At 37.1% G+C, this 21,535-nt stretch overlaps 1 protein-coding gene across 4 annotated transcripts in view; it reads left to right on the top strand.

Moving 5' to 3' along the window:
• Nucleotides 1–21,535, top strand: part of LMO7 (LIM domain 7) — a 131,997-nt gene that overhangs the window by 96,786 nt on the left and 13,676 nt on the right. For 2 of the 4 annotated variants that reach the window (XM_053971007.1, XM_053971008.1), the window contains 11 exons: nucleotides 965–1,107; nucleotides 2,413–2,848; nucleotides 3,600–3,923; nucleotides 6,819–6,933; nucleotides 12,506–12,667; nucleotides 14,039–14,142; nucleotides 14,825–14,885; nucleotides 15,890–15,946; nucleotides 18,078–18,103; nucleotides 18,415–18,519; nucleotides 20,291–20,383. In XM_053971007.1, the coding sequence (XP_053826982.1) occupies nucleotides 965–1,107; nucleotides 2,413–2,848; nucleotides 3,600–3,923; nucleotides 6,819–6,933; nucleotides 12,506–12,667; nucleotides 14,039–14,142; nucleotides 14,825–14,885; nucleotides 15,890–15,946; nucleotides 18,078–18,103; nucleotides 18,415–18,519; nucleotides 20,291–20,383 (1,626 nt within the window). Of the gene's footprint in view, nucleotides 1–964; nucleotides 1,108–2,412; nucleotides 2,849–3,599; nucleotides 3,924–6,818; nucleotides 6,934–12,505; nucleotides 12,668–13,957; nucleotides 14,143–14,824; nucleotides 14,886–15,889; nucleotides 15,947–18,077; nucleotides 18,104–18,414; nucleotides 18,520–20,290; nucleotides 20,384–21,535 lie in introns of all 4 variants that reach the window. The other 2 variants (XM_053971006.1, XM_053971005.1) reach the window with 1 other exon arrangement.

Raw genomic sequence — 21,535 nt, 5'->3', positions numbered from 1 at the left:
GAACTGAAATTATTTTATATCTCCTCCTAAGTTTCTGATTAATGCTTCAGGATAAGACTTGTATGTATTGTAATAAAGCCTTCAGGCTTGATTTCTGTGGACATAAAGAGAAGTTAGGGCATAGTTTTTTGTGTTATCTGCAAGTTTTGAATACTTTTTTTGGAGAAATGATTGGAATGTCTGAGTATTTGATCCTCTGGGAGAAAGGGGAATAAATAATACTTCCATGTGCAAATTCTTGAGGCTCCTATCCCCTAATAATACTGTCTTAAATCCAGCTTATAAACTGTATGGTAGCTTTGTACAACATCATAAGCATATCTAAGACTTCTCAATTTATTAAGGTCTCTGCTGGACAATGAGTATCAACAAGCTGAAATTAAGAACAAAGCAAGAAGTTCAAAGTTGTTTGTTTAATGCATCTCAGCCCTGGTATTTCATGGACAGTATTGCCAGTTCACATTGTGGTTTTACAGAAATGAAGAAACTACAGAAATATCTGTTTTCAATTTAGAATTTAAGGCATATTTATTCTCAAGCTAGTGTATCAGTCTAACATAGTAGTGATTTGGAAAAATAATTATATCCCAAATTCTAAAGCCCTCAACAAAGAAATACAGAGGGCATTTGCATTAATTTTCAATCATGTGTGATTGGGTGAAATATTTTAGAATAAAACTGAAAATGTTAAGGGGAGAAAAAATGGGCCAAATAGCATATAGTCCAGTAATTACAATTGTTAACTTAAAGAGGCAGTGAGCCTGCAACCCTAACTAGAACATGACTACCTCGTTATCATTTAGGGGAAAGGTATGTGAAAATGTGGCTGTGATGCAGACGTTCAAATAAAGTCAGGCCAATAAATAGCATGTAATGGCATCCCCATTACATGCTATTTATGCCTCTGTAAGTCTATGAGGCCTTGAGAAAATCTGATCATATGCATTCATGTTATTCTAAACAGGATCTAGCGAAATGGAAGAGTCGTAGAAAGAGTTACACTTCAGAATTGCAAAAGAAAAAGGAAGAGAGAGAAGAAATTGAAAGGAGAGCCTCTGAGGTGTCTGGAAGGAGTACCAAGTCACTGAAAGAAATGCAGCAGGAGAGGTAATGGGAGTATTATGTTTAAGAACATAAGTCTGAGCATTATTATTATTCCTTTCAATTTTTGAGCCACTTTTACCAACAAGTTGCAGTTGATTCTGCAGAGAACTTGACAATTTTAGTTGCAAAATAAAATGTAGAAATCTAGGCAATTGAAGGGCTGAATATGGTTTTCTAATGTGCTGTTTGCACAGAATGTTAAACAGTTCTCTCTATAAATGATATTTTACTCTGCTATCCATAAATAAAAATATTGAGAAATCAACATTTGCATTCTCTTTAAATTAGTTAAAACAATAGCACTGCACTGGATAGCTGCCTTTTTTACTCATGGATAAAGTTAATTATTTATCTTCCTTCTACCACCACTGCATTTGCTATTTTTTTAGCCACTGTGGAAAACTGCAGCTAGAATTTTAATGTATGTCACAGAGCTGTAGCTTTTACTTGATTTTCCCTTCATCCCTAATCTTTCCTCTTGGTATATACTTTCTAAAGAGTAAAAAGTGTAAACTGCACAGTACCATCTCTAGTGGTAACAGTCTTATTTATTTATCTATTTATTTATTTCAAATGCACATATGACTGAGCTGAAGGTAACATGCACATCACATGTATTAATAAAAAAAAAAAAACCTAAGTCTAATATTTTGGATTTTTAAAATTTTTTGGTTATTTGTGAGGACGAAAATTAGTTGCTTGAAAAAAAGTATGGATGCTATTTGTATTGAATGTTCAGCATCAATAAGAATCCTATAACTGATGTTTTAAAGATTGTCCTTGTAGTGGTTGTTCATTTATGACAAAGGAATGAATTGCAAAAAGATAATACTTAGCTGAATTTCAGGGCACTGTCTTATGTAGGTATCTAAAATTCAGCATTGCATTTCAGAAACATTGAGCACCATTATACAGTTCAGGCAGTGTTATGGGACTATCTTATTCCTGTTCTTTCTTAAATAAATCTGGATTTCTGAGGATGTGTAACTTGAATGAGTGTCTGTATCATTTACAGCTATGTGTAGTTATATCATTTTCTTGGCAAAGATTTCTGTCATGGTGGCAGCCTGATAATGTGATAGTAGGATGTCTGAGTGCTATGAGAGTGCTGAACTGGGCAGGAGGTGGAAGAAGATAGATTAAAAATATATGAAAATACTAATATATTTAAATGATGCTATTAATTTTCATTTACTGTAGATGTATTATTTGGCATATGCTCTGCCTTAAGCATTTACTGGTTGAAAGACTTTAGGCCTGCCTGTTTGTTGGGTCACTTTGGTATTTTAACAAGCTCTATTCCCATAGGGGAGAGAGAGATCAGGACTCCTATGAGCAGCAGAAACAGGAACACAGCTGGGTGTATTCACTGAACGATGATGTGTTCAGTGAAGAAAAAGCACCTTCCACAGCAGCAAAAGATTACCATTTGGAAGAAGATACTTCCTACAGCACTAAGGACAGTAAAAGCGTGTACACCACACAGCCGCCCAAGGACAACCTGCCGGAGAGCTCGGCTGCTCAAGAAGCTCCTGCGCCTCCAGAGGGCCTGGAGCGAGAGCAGAGCCCGGCTCTTTTGTCCACTCGTTACTCAGTGAATGCTCAAACTGGGTCAGCTCAGGTTTCAGCTTCTCTCCCGAGAACTTACCAGAAAACTGATACCTCCAGGTTAACATCTGTGGTTACACCAAGACCTTTTGGTGTCCACTCAAGAGGAATCTCATCACTTCCACGGTCGTTCACGGTAAAATTCCGCTTCATTCCTGAAGTTTGTAAATTTGGAGTCTTTAATAGCTGGGGGAACAGTAGTTTTAATGTTTTGGTTTTATTTAAATAAGTGCCTCCTGTGTGATGAAGTCTGTGTTACTAGAGCAGGCAGTTCTGTTGTGGCTTTTCATGTTTACTTGTGTTTCTGTACTTAAACACACTTCTAGAATTAAAACCGGTAACTATATTTAGTAGCATATTCTTTTTATTACTTGTGGTAAGTCTCCTTGTGTGCTTTATCAAAAAACTATTGTTGGAGGTAATTATCTGGAGCCAGGTTAACATAATTAAGTGTTAAAGATAAATTTTTCAGGTGATAAAAGTTTCCTCTGCTCTGCTGACTTTGTTGAAATTTTATGCTAGGCTAAATTTTATCTACACTCTAAAGCACCGAAACAATGAAACTGATTCCCCCCTGCCCCATTACTATGATAATTTTCATAGTTTTCTCCTAAATCCTTATTTGTTTCAATTTAAAAAGTGGTAAGAATGTAAATAATTCTAGGCAGATGACTTTAACAAGTTTATCTTAAGAAGTCTGGACTGTTTGTTCTGCAAGTATTTCAAGAGAAAACAAAAAAATTCTAAGTAGGTAGTTAACAATGGGTACAGGAACCAGAAATTTCTTCAAAGGGGGGAGATGGTTTTGTTAAACATAAAAATCACTGAAAGATTCAAGGTTTTCTTTTTTAAAGCACTTATTTACCAAGCTGTCATTTTTGTCCTAGATGGATGATGCTCAGAAATACAATGGAGAAGTAGAAAAAGCTAAAAGAACTCAAACTTTGTTCACCAGCATTTCCTTTTCACAACCAGACTCTGCACACCCTCTCTCCACTGGTGCATTCAGAAGCAGAGGTGAGGAGGAAGAGGAGGAAAAAGGTGTTCAGTCAACACCTCCTCCTAATTTGGCTTTACCTTTAAAGTCCCAAGACCAAGAAGCTGGAAGTAGTATCCCTAGGCCAGTGTATGGCATTCCTCCTGATTCTCTTTCACTTGCATCTTCTGCAGAAATTGCGAATCTGACAGAGCCTAAGGATTCAAAATCTATGGTAAGTGTGGAAATAATGTGATCATTTGGTGTAACTGAATGCCACAGCAGAATAAAAGAGAAAATAACTAAAAGTACATCTAATGCAAGTATTTTTCTGGTAGTAAGAGGGCATCTCAGAGACTTGCAATTTCCTTTGATTTAATTTAGGGGAAAGAGAGTATTTGGGGAAGAAAAAAATTATTCTTTTGCTGAATTTTTCCCTATCCATTTTGTCCTGTGCCTAATTTTATTTATCATTCCAATTCAGAATAGTTATTCTACATATGTTTAATGCTTGCAAAGTTTTTTTACTATTCTCCAAATGAGCACACTGTCTATATAATCAGGTGTGACAGATGAATTATCTGAGCTGCTGTAGCATTCATTTGCACTTTTAAACTGGTGGTGGAAAATAAAGATCAGCTTTTCAAAGGCTGGCCATAAACATCAGTATCACTATCCTTTTATCCTTTTTTCCATCTGTTGTGATTTGGACTTTTTTTTTTAGCTATTTACTAGAATCGAATTAATGTTCATGTTAATTTTGTGCATGTCTCTCTGTGCATGTGCTTATTGGACAAGGGGCTGGGTCTTTCAGTGTTCTTTTTGAAATATGTATCTTAAGTGCTGTTTCCTCCAATTGATTGCATGTTTCACCAACAATAGCTTTAATTTTTGATACCTTTCTGTACTATCTGATTATTCAATTCATAACCCTTGACAGATTTGCTTTCCTGATCCTGCTGTAAAACTTAATTGTGCCAGTTGCTTGGGTGAAGGTCGTAAGACCTTGGATGCTGATTTATGAAATCACTTCCCATACTATCTTTTTAGAAATTCATTAGCTTCCAAACATTCTTCTTCCTAATTACTTGTGGAAAAGAAATACATTGCAGTTTAGTACCCTTGATTGCCTCTTGGCCATTGTAATGAATTTATCATAATTTTTTGAAACTGATTGCTGTATAAGCAAAGAGATCATGATCTTTTTTTTTTTTCCCTGTGTTCTAGCAAAAACAGGCAGAGGAATTTCTGTTTTAATCAGTGAAAACTGACAGATTCAATATGAGTTCTTAGTATCTGTTCAAGCAAGGCAAATGAGAATAGCATGTACTAGGTCCATTTGTTTTTGTCCTGTCAGTTAAAAGGCTATAAATTTTTCTCCCTACAAGTGAATAATATGGGGGTATTTTAAAAATATTTTAAAAAGGTAAAAAAAAAAAAAAATCCTTGGTCATATTATGTAAGTTAACAAGCTCCAAGTTAAGGAATGCAAGTTCCAGTTTATGTGTTTGTAAATCATTGCCAGAGAGATTGATATAGCTCACTAGTCATCAGGGCCATAACTCCAGGTCTGGAGCACTGTTTTAGAGATGACCTATAGAAATGTTAAAGTTCAGAGTACAAAGTCCCATTACTTCTCTGACAAGAGATAGATCTGAAGAGTCACGTTGGGAAAAAAAAAAATTAAGACCTTTAGTAACTTCCAGGAACACACTCAAACTCTAAAGGTTTGTATGTTCTCTAGCCCAGTGTGCTAACCTGTTTAGTAGATTCACTTCTAATATACTCACCTAAGGACTTGGGTTGTATGGGAGCATTTGCAAGCCAGTAGCTGTGTTGTGAAGAAAAGAATTAATTTCTACCCTGGACTGTAACGAGGAGTGTTTTCCCAGGAACATTCCTGTAGCATGAGGCGATACCTTGGGGTGATGCTGTGCCATGTAGTTTTCTTCTCTATCCAGTACTCAGGTGCTGCTGAAACCACCTCTGGCTGCACCTCCCTGAGACTCCAGCTGGCTGCACCTGCTTCTGCAGTGCTGACTGTAGCTGCTTATTACATCTTACAACATAGGAGCTTGGAGGAATTGGCATAGGTTTCTAGACTTTTAAATATTTTAAGTTAGGGAAAATGAATCCGACTCTTCAGGAAGGCTGGGTCGCTAGGGAACTAAAATGTAGGCGCACATTTAATGCACGTGCAGGGTCCCTTCCATGCAAGAATGTGCAGGGACCCTTCCATTCACATTTTGCTGGAATATATCTATCTCAACATTGTTTGACAGAAAAATCTAATTTTTTTTTCCCTTTTATATTGATGTCAATGTCATGCTGATGAAGTGCGTAGCATGCATTTGGGTATTTTAGTAGTTTTTAATGAGCTCACCTTAGAATGTTAATGTATGCAACACATGCTCCTAATATAGCATGGGATTGAAAGCAAGTGTTACAAAATGTTTTCCCATTCAGTTATTCTTGTTGTTTAAAATGGTGATGTTAGATTTTGATTCAGATTTTGTAAGCATCCTGAATGTCCATTAAAATCAAATATCTGAATTTAGCTGATTTGGGGATTATTTTTATTATCTAAGGCTTCTGTTATAAAATCCATAGCAAGCTGGTAGTATTTCACACAAAATCAAGAAGATGATTGTGCACCCAAGTAAACCTAGTTGCAGCATGAGCCTAAACTGATGATTCTTATCGTAGGATATGCAAAAAAAAAAAAAAGATTGGTTATGGTTATCCAGCTTTTTCATGTTTCTGATGCTCTCTGAGGAGGCAGTACATGTGACAAATTCACAAGACTGTCCACGAAGAATCATTTAGGGGTTTAATTCCCTCCAAGTTCTTAAATTTTTTAGCATTGTGTTCCAAAACATTTAAAATAACAGAAATGTGGAGTGAGACATATGTGTAGAGAAAATATAAATGTAAACTGAAAACACACCTGTTGGAAGAAAAAGCAAATTAGTTAGTTAACTGACTTTAATACTGTTTCCTTTGTCTGTGATGCTAATAATAGATGATTAAAGTGCACACTGTGAGCAGCCTCACTTATTTAGAGGATAATCTTTCCCTCATTTAGATTCCTGTGATACCAGATACTGTAGTGTCATGTTTTATTTTTCAGGAACAGTACAGTGAAATGAGAATCAGTATAAACCAGAGACCTGGCCACAGTCGCAGCTTTGGGTTTACAACAAATTGGAGTTCTTCAGGAGTCATTGTACAGACAGTTGAAGAAGGTAAATGTACATATATATATATACAAAATTTTTGTTCTTATGTTTTGTTTGCAGAGGCTTCTAAATTAAGGCATTTGCTGCTAAGAATGCTGCAAACATTTTAAAACATCAGGTGTGGAACTGAAAAATCATTATTTAGTTTGCTAATGTATTTCTGTGAATCCTCATCTCTTGAAACAGGTTGAATTCAGAAATACCAAAATGCATTTTCCTAATCGAGGAGGGTATAAACATGAATATTTGTTCACGGAGCCTCTTGCAGAACAGTATTTAGGGGCAAATACAGGTTTCCAATATCCAGACTGTTTCTTTCAGCTAAGTTTGAAAGATTTCACTTCACATGGTTTGTAAACTCATGCAGAGGAAAATTAGGAGTTAATACTCTTTGTTCAATTTCTCCTTTCTTAGTCATGCTGAATTTTGGAGTCAGCTCATATTCTTAAGTAGTTGCAACTTCTAAATTGATTTCCAGTGCAGTTTTTTCAGTTGTTTTAATACTGAGGGAAAGCAAACATTTTTGTCTTTAGATGACACATATATAAAGTTTATTTCTAACCTTTAATAGTCTTCTGCAGAGAATGAGCTTGATTTTCTTAAAAAAAAAGGCAACAAAACAACAAAAACCTAAGCAAATACATATGCTTGTTTTCTAAACGATGGTCTTTCCCATTGCCAGTAATACTTGAGGAATATTGAATTGCGCCCTTCTTTCCACCTAACACAAGATCATCCTGAGAAAGGAGAAATAACTGGAAACTTTTAACTTAGTTAGCCCTGTATTATGCTTTCCAGAGAGGAAAACAATACTGTTTAACAACAGTTAACGAGCAGTCTTGGATGTTTTCTTTTCTTTTTCAAATTCAATAAGTGAAATGGCCTTTTTTCACTATATCTGAGTAATTTTCATAATTAGATTTGCTCTAGGATAACCCTCCATGAGCAGGGAGGATGGACCAGATGAACCACTTGTGGTTCCTTCCAACCTGTTTGATTCTGTGATTCTGGAAATACTAATATTCACTTTGCCCAAAGAATAACTTTCCCTTTGCTTTTCAGGCTGCTAGGCTTTGGGTTTAATTTCCTTCCTTGGAGGCAGGGATCTGTCCATTTGCACTGCCTACTGAAAAGGAGAAATCTGAGGGCAGTAAATGTTCCTGCTGGTCATTCACAAAGCTCCTGTCCCAAGGAGAAGATGAAGGCCTTGTGGTTGTTATCTTGGTTATGCTTTATTACCATTCTCACAAGGAGGAGCACAAAGTATAGGCTGAACTGAGAATGGAGTGTATCTCAGTGTTCTCATTTGTAGCCTGTGTTCAGCACTTTTTTCTTCTAACAACTGTCTCATCTTGTATCCTTACTCAATAGCTGTAGCTCCCTTTGAAGAAATTAAGGATGAAAGAGTTGGATGACCCATTGAAAGAGTAATATATGCTTTCATCTAGGCACTTGGAAATGTTGTATTTCCTATTTTTAAGGATAAGTCATAGGATAATTCAGCTTGGAAGATCACCTAGAGTGATACACTGCTCCAAAAAATGTCAACAATTCAAGATGGAATTCAGGCCAAGTGGCCTAGGGCTTTTACCCATGGGGGTTTGAGACCCTCTGAAGATGGAACCTGCACAGCCTCTCTGAGCATTATCCTTTCCAAGAAAATTTTCCCTACATATCCAGTAAGATGGATCTTTGTGCTGGTTTATAGCCACTGTTCTGTGTTTTCCTGACATAAATTTCAATAAAGAGCAGGCTTTTCCTTCACAGGGACCTCCTGGTACATACTGGGAGGGGGGCTACTATTAAGTTCTCCTGCAGCCTCTCTTCTCCAGACTGAACAAGCCCATACATACTCTTCAGCCTTTCCTCAACCATCCCAGCACCTTCCTATTTAACTTGCCCCAGTTTATTGATGGTGTTCTTACAGAGGAACACCAAAACTGGACACAGTATTGTCCGTGTAGCATAAGAGATGCTGAGTGAATTGAATGGTCACCTGTCTTGATTTGTTGGTCATGTTAGTATTCATACAGCCCCACCACTGCCAGGGCCCCCCCAGCCCGTCAATGCCCAGCCTGTACCATCACTAAAAAGATTAGTCCTTTTCAGGAACAGGACCCTGCATGGCCTTGTTGAGTGTCAGGTTCCTGCTCTCAAGAGCAGCCCTGCCCTCCAGTGTATTGGCCACCCTCTCACTTTTGGCAAGGTTTGAAAACTTGATGAAGGTGTGTTTTACTTCCTTCTCCTGCTTATTGGTGAACACATTAGATGAGGGTAGGTCCCTGGATACATCCTGATGAGATCTGCTTATAAGCAGCCCACAGGCTGAGTAAGAGCCATTAACCACTTCCCACAGAGCCTGACAGCCCAGCCACTTTTTCATCATCTGGTCATTCTGCCCTGTGGACAATACCATCCCACTTTTGATACCAGGAGACTGTGGAATATTATGTCAATGGTCTTGTTAAAGACAAGGTGGATTGTAACCATCTCTCTTCTGCCATCCATAGAGATCTAGTCAATTATTGAAGATAACCAGGTTGGTCATGTGTGATTTAGGCTGCCAAATCCAAACCAACCGTTCTAGTCACCTTTTTCTCTTTCTTGAGCCCAGAAAAAGCTTTTGGGAAGACGTTCTCTGATTGTGTTGTCTTCCTAACTAGCTGTATTAATTTTTTGAGATGATACCCAGCATGTATATTTTTTACTACTTATAGATGACTCTGTATTCTACATATGCTATTCCTTAAAAAAATCTGCCAAGAAAACTACTTGGTAGGCAATGTTAATTTATAAGTGTTCTCAAAAACCTAAGTAAGAGTTAAGCTTGTAACACAGTGAAACCCATTTACTACATATAAAAAAGGGCAGTTCTCATTTTTAAAGGAGTTTTCAACCTTTACACTAAAAAATAGTTAAATAGAAAGCCAATTAGTTAAATAGAAAGTCAAGTCATTAATCTAGACATTAGTTCTGCCAACTTCCCCAGTGCCATATAATCTTTATTGTTTCAGTCCTTCCCTTTCACTTTCCCTTTGCAATATTTTTTTGAGATTGTGTTGATATAGAAGTGCATATCTGATCAAACACTTGCAGTCATGTAGGACATCCACATCCTTCAAGTTTTATTTTTTTTTCTGTCATTGAGATAGTGTTTATCTATTGTAATAACAACAGATGGGGATAGGTTAGAGATAACTTAGAACGTATGGAAAATGAGTATTTGGTTAGTTTTGTTTTTACTGGGCATTAGTAAGAAAGAAAAACCTTTTACCTTCATGGAAACCTATGAAAAATGTAAAAGCAGTACATATGTTATATAATGAAAACTAAATCCTCTATAGGAATATAAAGAAGTTATTGTTAATTCTTATAGTCTTGGAGGAGCTGTACAGAGAAAGACAGCTGGTAGCATACAACTTTTGGTGCCTGAATTTCTGTGGGCTTATCTGGATGTGAATCAGAGCAGAAGCCCACTGTAGGCACCCTGGTTTGCACTACTGAGAAGCCATTTTGTCCAGAAACTGTGGAGGAAGAGCTGGCAAAGTTACAGGCCAAAAATTGAGTAGTGTAAGTTGTTTTGGCTATTTTAGGTCCAGATCTAGAGACTGCTGTTGTTCATTCCATCTATATGGTGGGAATATGGTCTGGATGTGCCTTTCTACTAATAGTATAGGAAGAACTGTGCAAACTTCAACGCCCTTCCTTTCCTAAAACTGAGTCGAGGTATACTGTTCACACCTCTGAGCCCAGTCTCATCCCTGACAAATCATTTTAATAAAATGAACATAACCTTTTTTTGATTACTGGGGGCTTATTCTGTCACAACTCAAGACAGAAATTTTGAGTTCTAATGACTCTGCTGGAGCCTGAAGGTTTCCCGGTATCATGAGCATAAGGCTTTGTCCGGATGTGGTTAAACTAAATATCAGACATGATTCCAAATGTTAAATGGTTTTGTTGAAATTAGTAACTTCAGTATTCATATTTTCAATAGTATTCTTAGTAGTACATTCCATAACAGACTTGAAAATCCATGATTCTTTAACATCTTCCTGACTCCTGGAGATGCATGTTTTTTCTGGTTAAACTATTGTCTATGTTTCTTCCTCCAGATTAAAACCCTACCTTTTCTTCTATAATACTGCTTAAAAGCAATTAGTACTGATAACTGCAAATGAAGTTTTTTGTCCATATTTTAAGAATGATGCAGAAAGATATAATATGGAGCCATGTTCTTCTAGCAGAGATGCTAGTGTAGCTTTTTAGCTATGGCGAATCATTATTTGGTGCAGTACTAGGAAGCATAGCATTTCTTAATTTCTTAACTTCCTCATGTGTGAAGCCATCTGAATCCTTAGTGGATGAGCCAGACTTACAGCAGCATTTTACTAATGAGTCAAAAGACGCTCAGGATGAAGCATATGGTATCTAAATTTTTCTGTCATACTTGTCCACATTTTTGTAATAATGTAATAGGACATTGTTCTTGGTATATTTTAAGTAAGATGTGTGGATTTCACTACTTACTTTGGAAAATGCTTCCATCCTTCCTTCCTTCTCAAATTTGTTTTATTAACATGAGGGTTTATTGTGCAGTCCTTAACTATATTGTTACTTGGCTTTTCTATTTTCTATTCTGCTAAGGGAATAATTCTTAATGGAAGAACCATTTGTATGTAATCTGTAAAATCTTGCTTGGAGAGTCTGAGTTTCTCAACTCATCCATTTTCTGAATTAAATAGAGAAAAAGTTCATGAACTGGTCTTCTATGTACTCTGTTCTCAGTCTAGTGAGATTGCCTGCCAATGTGTAGCAGATGAAAAAAGTATAAAGTGCAGCTTGTCTTGCAAAATATCAGTAGATTTAAAGTCCAACTTGCCATAAAGTTCACTCTTAATAGATAAAATAAGTGGAATCCAGAGAAGTCTAGTGGGACAGTACCCAGCAATATCTTGAGTCCAATTACCAAGAAATTCAGAGCTAACAAACTATTCTAGCAAAGCAATAAAGCAGCATGCTCTTGTCAGCAGAGCTCAGAAAATGTAAATGAGAATACGAGAAAGCCAGCTTCTACTGGACTTAACAAAGTGAAGGCTGGTGTTTTTTTGTTTTGGGTTTTTTGTTTTTTTTTTTTTTTTTTTTTTTTTTTTTTTTTTTTTTTTTTTGACAAATAAGAGGATCACCCAAACTTTGGCTGAATTTCAGCTAATTGTTGGATATAGACATTGTGGTGCTGCTTCTCTCTCACTATCACAGATTATAAACGTGAGTTAGTGAAGGGAAGACTGAACACAGGGGTTGTTTATTAAATGGGCTAGCCATAATCTGAAGATTTACAAATCCGGAAGATGGATTTCTTTATTGTTTCCCTAAGTTCTAAATTGAAAAGCTACTTTGATACTGAGTTTACTGAGCTTGTGTTACAGTGTAGTGAATTTTTCTAAGACTTTCTAAATATCCACTGTTAAGCATTTCTTTGAATGATTCTCCAATCCACTCTCTTCCAATCACAGCTGAGATAAAAATAAAAAATATGAATGGAGACATAATAACATTTTTCTTCTGTTTTCTGCAGGCAGCCCTGCAGCACTTTGTCAGCTGCATGTAGACGATGAGATCATTGCTGTCAATGGCACAAAGGTTTCACATATGGACTACAGTCAGTGGGAAGAAGCCATCAGCAGAGCACTAGAAACTGGAAACCTGGTGATGGATGTCAGACGATATGGAAAGAATGGTGAGTTGTTTCGTCAGGCAGATACTGTATGCTCTGTAAGGCAAATAAGCTTTGTCTCTGCTGTACCTGACAGCCGAGAGTCCTTATTGCCCTTACAGCAGTAATACATATTTAAGCTAAGTAGTTTGCCAACGTGTCTGTTGCATTTTAACACAACTTGGCTTTTTTAACTGCTTGAGCATTAGAAATGTCTTGACAAGCAAATCTGCAAAACATTGAACTACTGACCTCACTCTTGTTCTCTGCCTGTTTCTTAGAGGATGGACAGGTAAAAAAGTGTGCAACCAGCACAAAAAGGAATCTAACATTTTCTTCCCTGCCATACCACAAGAATTAAGAGGGTCTGATCACTAATTTTTAAAGGCCCCCTCTCTCAATCACCAGCTCCCTTTCTTCAGGGAAGGAGGATCTTTTGTTCCTTTCTTCAGGGACTCAAATGTTGTGGTGCTGTAATCTCTCCAGAATGGTACTACCCATTCTGGGTAGGGAAGGTTTCCATCCTGGCTTGACAGCCTTGTAGCATGTCTTGATTTGCCATGGTTTTAATCAGGAAACCCTTTCAAAGGTCTAGAAGAATTTTTGCAGTGTTAGAAGTGTGACCAGTGACTTTCACAGTATAAATACAAAACATTATTTTAGTGGGAAGCTAGGTAAATAAGTTACCAGCAAACGGGGGTAAAAACAGTGGGGTTAGGAAGAGACAAGAAACAAATCACTTTATAGGATGTAATACAACTGAAGAGTGAGATTAGTGGCAAAAAACTAATTCATTAAATTTTCAGTAGAGAGGGGAGAAAGGATGGCATATGTGAGAAGTTCATTATTTGTCTTTGCCTCATCAATTTGCCAGTTTAGTTTAGGCTGCCTTTTCTTCCCCCTCTCTGTGCTTCCTGATGAGCATGGACATGAAAATGACCCTTCTCTGGATAATGTATGAGTCTCATTGTATCTAGAGTGAGTAAAGTTGGAAGCATTTTCTCAATCCTTACTAACACTAATGAAATAGTTTACAATGAATGCTAATCCGTCTCTAATGTTCAGCTGCTGTAGCACATATCAGCAAAACATCTTTTGTTTTGGCAAACTTTTATCTGGCTTACGACTAACACTTGAATTTTTGGGGAAGGCGGTCTGCTATAAATGCCCTTTTTCCCTGTCTTCACAAATTCCACCTGATTTGTGTGTCTCCCTCTTCTGTTTTTGTATTATTTTAATGTTTTCACTAGCTCTTGTTCTGTTCTTTGACGTTACTGTCTATATTAATTTCTTGATCCTCCACATACCAAAAAGACTGGGGCAAAGACCTGCCTTCCCTGCCACATGTAAGGCATAAAATCCTCAATCTCACCAGTATGGCTACCAACATTATAGGTACATCTGAAAATAAATGGATTGATGCAACTTCAGGAGAAAAAGTTTCAAATGCTTCCACCATATCCACAAAAAGAGATTTCTCCAGCAGCCTTCAAAGTTCTGTGAGTATATTTTTGAAGGTTCATGGGAGATGGGGGGGAGGAAGAAAAAATGTAATGTCTTGATAGTGGGAGGATGGAGAAAAGAACTTGTAAATCTTCTGTTCCTTACGCAATACAAGTATCTGCATCTGAAATATGGAGATGTAGCTGTGTATGTATTAAGGTAAATAAGATGTTTTAAAGACTTGCTACTTGTCTATTCATGAGAGAACACTGCTGAATGATAAATATTAAAACACATGCAGACTATCTTTTGACTAAAACTATATATAGTGTCTATTCTTCAGAGAAGACTTTGACCTGAATTATTAGCCTAAAGGGAAGTTGCAGCCCCAAAGAACAGGTGCATATGTGCTTTCAAATTACTCATAACTAAAAACCTGCCTGCCAAGGAGCTGAAATGGGAAGGTCTTGGCTTCTGGAATTTTCTTGCAAGCTAATGTGTTTTATTTCTGCAGCAGTTCACAGCTGGTTATTGATTCCCTCAAATACATACAGTAGCTTTATTATAAATTACACTGAGGAAGTCTTTGATTTTTTAATATCCTTTTATAAAATATTATAAAGTGTTTCATGACATATAGTTTCTGATAGGAAAGATGCATAGTTGGATAAACTTCCACAAATCTAATGAGCCTAAGAAATTTATTTATTTATTTGTTTATTCATTTATATATTTCAGGATACAGAAACAAAATTGATAAATGGAATGCAAGGAGACCCTGGCTCTAATGAACAAAGAGGTAAACCACTGTTGCTTTTCATCTGCTAATTGTGTGGTTTGCGCCAAGCGCAGACAGTAAACCTGTAATGACTGGAAGCGTTATACAGTGGGTGAAGTGAGACCTTAATGAACCAAAAGCCAGACAGATATCACAGAGATTGTGTTGCATCCAAACTGGGTTTAGCTTGCTTCCACAGTTTGTCAGTTTGAGAACTGACAACAAAGCTGCGACAAAGCCCCCCGTCTCTTCATTAGTGGTTGTAAATTTAATGTGTGGTAGGGGTGAAAGAGAAGAGGGCACACGATTTATTGTAATTGCTACTGCATTGTATGGAGACTGAGTTAGTAAGAGTATTGACTTATTTCACTGCCCAGGAAGAGTGTAGGGTACTCAACTTTTTGCTATTTTTTCCTGCCTCTTTCAGTTGTAAGGTTTTGGGTTTGGTGGCTGTTTTCACTATTATTACTTTACTTTTATTCCTGGAGAAGAATATTGATGATACTGATATGAATAAGAATTGCATGAGGCTATGAGCAGTTACAGCCTTATTTGACAGTAGTGAGAGAAACCAGGTATGTATACTTCCTAATGGAATAATAATTCTTGAATAGGAGCTTTGTATTTCATTTTAGCTTGAATACACATGGCAATTCATAGAAAAATTCCCCCAAGATACCACTCGCCATTTGTAGATGTTTTCTGGTGGCCTTGAATGGTCATTAGACTCCTCATTCCATTTTGGAATCCCAGTCAAGGATGGTTAAATTAGGGAGAATCTGAGTCCGAGTTTGACACTTGTTCTTTTTTTATAGTTGGACATTGATACTGATGAAATGAAATCCTCATTAGTGTATGATGTAACCTCCTAAGGTTTTCCTTTGTGTTTCAGGGCCTTTTTGTTTTTCAGAAGTGATGTTGCAGTGTATGGGAGGTTTAACAGAAGTTTCTTATCCAGTGGTTATAGTAATTTAAAAAAGAGGCACCTCATTGACTTGTTTGTATTCTTTGTATTTTTCAAATAGCATCTGAGCCTATTTCTTTGAAAAACTTAAAAAGGCGGTCACAATTTTTTGAACAAGGTAAATCAAAGAGCTAACATTTCATGTACTTCCATGAAATTGTTCCTGCTGCAAACTCTCCCTAACAAGTCTGGTGCTGGGTGCTCTACCTCTTCAGTGTTGTTTCTACAGTTACAATGAAGCAACATAATTAATTTCCCTTCTTTCCCCAGGGTCATCAGGTTATTCTTACAATTCATGGGTCTACCTTTGTGGTAATGGGTCTTTGCGTGTTCTCTTATATCTATAGCTGTTTAAATCTTTTCTGTGTCGTTCATACTTTTTTTTTTTTTTTTTTTTCCCCACTGGGTAGAAGTAAGAAGGGTGGCACTCTCTGTTCAGGTTTGCTACTACCTACAAAACAAGAATAACGGTGAATATTCCAGCAGTGTTTTAGAGAAGATCTCAGAGCTGTTGATGAAGTATTTAACTCTGGATTTGAGTTTGAGTTGCAGCTCTGTGATTTTGCATAAATTGGTTAAAAAGGCATCTGCTGGCTTTCCACTATGTGGTGATGTCACAAGATCCCAAGAAGACCAATATAAATTTTGAATTCAATATGCTAGCATTTTTTAAAAAGGCAATGAACGAGGCACTCAATTTTGGTTTTGTAGGTTGCTTTTCAGCATTTTGCATGTCACAGCTCACATACTTCCACTAATGTTGTATGTCTTACACTGTCTTCGGGCTATGTATGCCTTGCTGTTTTGCTATAGCCTGAAAGAGTGAAATTCTGGCCTGCTGGAAGCTTGGTTGAGTTTTGCCAATAATTTGAGTGGGGCCAGGATTTTGCTTTTAGAGGTGATGATTTCTGGTTTTTGCCAGAAACTATATGTGAAGTGCCACAGCATATATCTGTGTTCATGGTTCTGTTTGCTTTTAAATACTTCTGCTGTATCTGCAATATTGTATCTGCAATATGGTGGTATTTTGTTGGTGTTGGGGATTTGTTGTTGTTGTTTGATTTTTCTTTTATGGCTGCCAGAAATTTGTTTTTTCTTTTAATTATTTTTTATAACAATATTTGAGGTATTTCACTTGTGCTTGAGGGGGAGGACATGATTGTATTTCTAGAGTGCATGTTCAGTACAGCTCGTTAATTTTAAACTTTTGACACTTTAGCTTTGCAATTACATGAAGATTCCTGTGGAGTTCAGCATAAGCTTACAGGGGTGAGAGAAGAGGGGAGCAAAAAAGGTCTATGCTTCCCTTTAATATCTCCTGGCACAATTGTAATGGATTAAACTGATTTCCTGATTTTCACTGTGGCTGTTGTAATCTGACAGAGAGAACAAAATTGTGCATATATAGAACAGATGCTAACCTGTGACTCATTAGAGTCTTTTGTATCCTAAATATGAACTTTTTTCCACTTCATGTGTTATACTTCAGAATAGTGTTGCAATCTTTTTCTTTTATTCTTTTTTAAAAAACTGAAATATGGACACCTAAGTACCAAGTACACTGTCAACAAACAAAAATAGTGATGGTGCTTAAGAAATGATTACATTTAAATTTGTGTTTCTCCCCGTTTTCTCAACTTTTAATAAATTAACATAATACACATCTCTCTCTAATAATCATTTTGTCACAGAATGACAAGGCCAAGTGTGGTAGCCTCAAATAGCAAATGGTTTGTGGTGAATGGTGACCAGTTCACTGAATTCAAGTGTGTTTTTGGAAGTATGAAAAAAGGAAAGTTGGAGAACAGAAATACATGGGTTTGTGGTAGAGAAGTAGCCAGTGGATGTCAGTTGCTCTTAATTCATGCCAAGGGCAGTAGATGAATAGCTTCTTTACCCTTGTGCAGTGTTCGGGGTATTGATCATGCTAAACAGTTGGGTTTCACAACAATAATAATAGGGGAGGTATAGGTAAAGAACCTTTGTGTTGCTACAGTGGAAGGTATACTGCTAATTCAAGCAATTGCTGATGGCACTTGTAAGCATGCAAAGCTTTGAAACAATTGTGCACATTAGAAAGCACCTAATAAATTCCACCCTTGAGAAAGTTCAGCAGGGCAAATGCAAGCATGTCTCACTAAGGAAGAAAAAAATTAGTCTGAAGCTCAGACTTGCCACAGTTACACAAGTCTTGCAGTAGTTATATATGGATCTAATGATTTCTCTTTTTTGCCTTCCAAAACTCCCAGGAGGCCCAGAGCCTGCAATGCCTGATGTAAGTACTATTTGAGAACTACTAGTTGGTTGTATAATCCTAGTCTTTTCAAGAAGCTTTCTGCTTTCGATTACTTCTTATACTGCTTTACAATTTTGATCAAATCTGAGAGTACTGGCTAAGATTTGCTTTGTCATGGCATGGTTGCTTTCTGTCCATTCAAAGAAAAGCGTAATTTATGTCCTTGTCACTATAAAGCTCTAGCGTTGGTAATTGTTTCTATTTCTAACTCTAAAAAAAAATGCTTTAAAATGTAGAATGTTGATTACATGGAAAGAAGGTAATACAACTTCATTTCTGTGCTGTATTAGCTCCCAGTCCCATCCATAAGCGCTCCCAGTCGTCGGGTTTGGGATCAAGAGGAAGAGCGAAAACGACAAGAAAAATGGCAAAAAGAGCAGGACCGTTTGTTGCAGGTATAATTAATCTCTATGATCGTAGGTCATCCCACGATCCTGTCAATCCCCTGTGTGTAGCAACAAAGAAAGAAAAGTAGCAGATGACTTCTGTAGTTCTTCTTGCTGATGGCCTAGGGAGACTCTTAGGTGCATTTTCTGGCCTGCACAATTGCACACAGAAGGAGTACTCAGAAAAAAGAGGACAATCCTTTAGTGAGCATCATAAAATTAAGCACACAATGTGTATTCCCTACAGCCAGAAGTGCTCAATCTTCTGGGTCTGCAGGTATGTTCTTAATGACAACAGAATTTAAAGGATAAGTGAAGAACTAAGGTGTCTTCCTTTTTGAATATGAATTGTATTTTTTCCCCTTTAGGAAATTGCCCCTAGCCTGAGTTTTACCTTCAATTAGCGATACTGCCTTGTATTCATATATGTGGAAGAGGCAGCCAGTACCTGCCTGCTAGCAATCAGCTAATCAGTTGGAATAATCTGGTTCCCAGGACCTCTGAGTCAGGAAGCTGAATCTGCTAATGAAAAACCATCTTGATAACCAGTAGCTAGAGCTGGAAGGGGGTGTTGCAGAGGGACAGGGCATTGTTTGAAGTCTTAGGATAGCACAAAAAAGCCAAGCATACATTTCTGCAAAGAGCTCACCTCAATGAAGTGTAAGCACATTCAACCATGTTCAGCAAGACACATCTCTGCAAATTAAAGTTTGTTGTCTGAAGTCTGATGGCTAGGAGAGACATCAGTGAATATCATTTATTCTGTGCAAGCACTCTTTGGCTGCATTCAGCAGAAAACTGTGATGTCAAAGTACAAGCATAGAATCTCTCTTGGTTTTTGAATGTTTCATCTTTTGTTATTCCTTGTAGCTTGCAAACTCTGCAGGGCAGCAGCTCTACCTTCCTAAACTTACCTGTGGTCTCTGTTATGGTTTGGATATTCCATTTGATACCTGAAGAGATGGCTTTAAAGAGTGTAAACATTGGCTCCCCTTTCTTGAGAGCTGCCTCAGCCATCTGCCATCACTTTTCTTTGTTTCTCCTTTTTTAGTCCTGAAGTGATAAATTTGACCAGAGTAATAATGATCTTTCTCTTCCCCATGATTCTAGTAATGACTTTTCAAAAAGAGGAAGCAAAGTCTGTCTTTGCTTATTTCCAGCATCTTAGAAGGAATACTTCTGACATCCTTAAATGTTTTGCTATTCCCAAGACAAAAGTGGTGACTGACAAAACCACCAAAGCATTTACCATGTGCTTTAAGCATTGCTTTAAGACAGTATATTGATTTCATACCAAATCTAGTCAAAAGACAAATTTCAAGGTCCAGAAATTGTGTTTTGTGTAAGGTAGCATTTCAAAAGAATGAGATATCTTGCTTACTACTTCACTTAGTGATCTCTTTATATTTGCCATATTAATGTGCCTAATTCCAAGTTAAATACAACCACTGTGTTTTTCCAGAAATACCTTAGATAGCTGATGTGTTTTTTTTCAAATGGTAACTAAACTGGGGGACAGGGACTATGAGGTTGGCTTTTGTGAGACTTAGCATGTAATAAGCCTGGAGTCTCAAAAATAAATTACAGAACTCCTTTGGATTGTGTTTGAGCTAGGATTTCATTTGTGGCAGACCTAATGTTCTAATGGAGCTCAGGGATGTTTTTTGTCTGGTCTGTTTGGTCTGTTAAAAAAACACATTGAATTCCGGTGTACATTTCAATGAAAGTAGAAAATACCATGTTTCTTAATTGCATGTTTAACTTCAATCTAACCTAACAGGAGAAATACCAACGAGAACAAGAGAAACTGAGGGAAGAATGGCTACGAGCTAAGCAAGAAGCAGAAAAAGAGAGCTCCAAGTATTTTGATGAGGTAGGCTGTGAATAAAGCTTTGACTAGTTTCATGAGGGCTTTTTTTCCCTTATACTAGAAGCATGCAAGCAGGCAAATAATTAGGTTTTTTATGTCATTTATTTTCTCATTTCGGAAAATAAATTCTCGTCCATGACGTGGTAGAAAGAGATTGCAAAAATGGGATGGAAAGAGTAGGTGGGGTATATTGAGATAGGTTGAATTTGTGTCTTTTCCTTATGAGCTGGTTAGGTAACTAACATGAAAAATATGTTGGCAAAAAGTCACAGCATGTATTAATTATTGTGATCATAAATAGAGATTTTTGCTGTTTATTTACCACCTGATGCTACTTGTTGGAGTTCTGCTTCAATACTTTATCAGGAAGCATGTTCGTAAGTGTCTGGCTTGTTACTGACAGACAGTTCATTTGATAAATTTACATACCAAATCAACTTTAGATTTCCAGTTATATATTTTAAAACACTGAATGTGTGTAGTTTCTGTAGATGCTGACTTCTGTGGCTGTTGTTTATGTGAAGATGAACATGTTTTTTCCTGAGTATGGGAACTGTCTGAGGTATCTCTACTGCTGAGTGCTGCTTCAGACATCCAAAATAGATCAGTTGTGTTTACACAGTCATGAATAATAAGTAGACCATAATTTAAGGCTTGGAACTTTAATAAGTAAGATTTTGAGCTGTTGGAGGACTTTGTTGTACAAGAATCTAAACCATTTCATATTTTTTTTGTCGTTAGAGGTTTTGATGGACCCATAAACATTATTTTTTTCCCTGCAAACAAAACATCTTTTGACCACTGAAAGACCTTTTCTCATTTTTGAGAAAAGAGTCATAGAGTGATAAGTCTGAGGCTTGACTTTGAAATGGTAGGAGAATGGAAGAGACTGGGAGATTCCTCCACATGAGGATTCATGTGAAATTCATCGGTCTGATATAGATTGCAGTGTGTATCTTTGTGTATACACTCTTAAGTAGGTCTCAGGTTTCTAAGTCAAAACAGTAGGGAGAAATGCTGGGTATCATGGAAGGGTTTGTTTTCCATGGGTATTTAAGTGGGGAAGGGATGGCTTGACATGTAAGTGATACTTTGGAAAGCAGAATGTTTCCCATTCTGCCATGCTGCCTGTGGTGCTTGCTAAGGCTGGTGTGT

This window comes from Vidua macroura, chromosome 2 (assembly GCF_024509145.1).
Source record: "Vidua macroura isolate BioBank_ID:100142 chromosome 2, ASM2450914v1, whole genome shotgun sequence".
In the NCBI taxonomy this organism is placed as follows: domain Eukaryota; kingdom Metazoa; phylum Chordata; class Aves; order Passeriformes; family Viduidae; genus Vidua; species Vidua macroura.
This window is presented reverse-complemented; position numbering and strand designations above follow the sequence as displayed.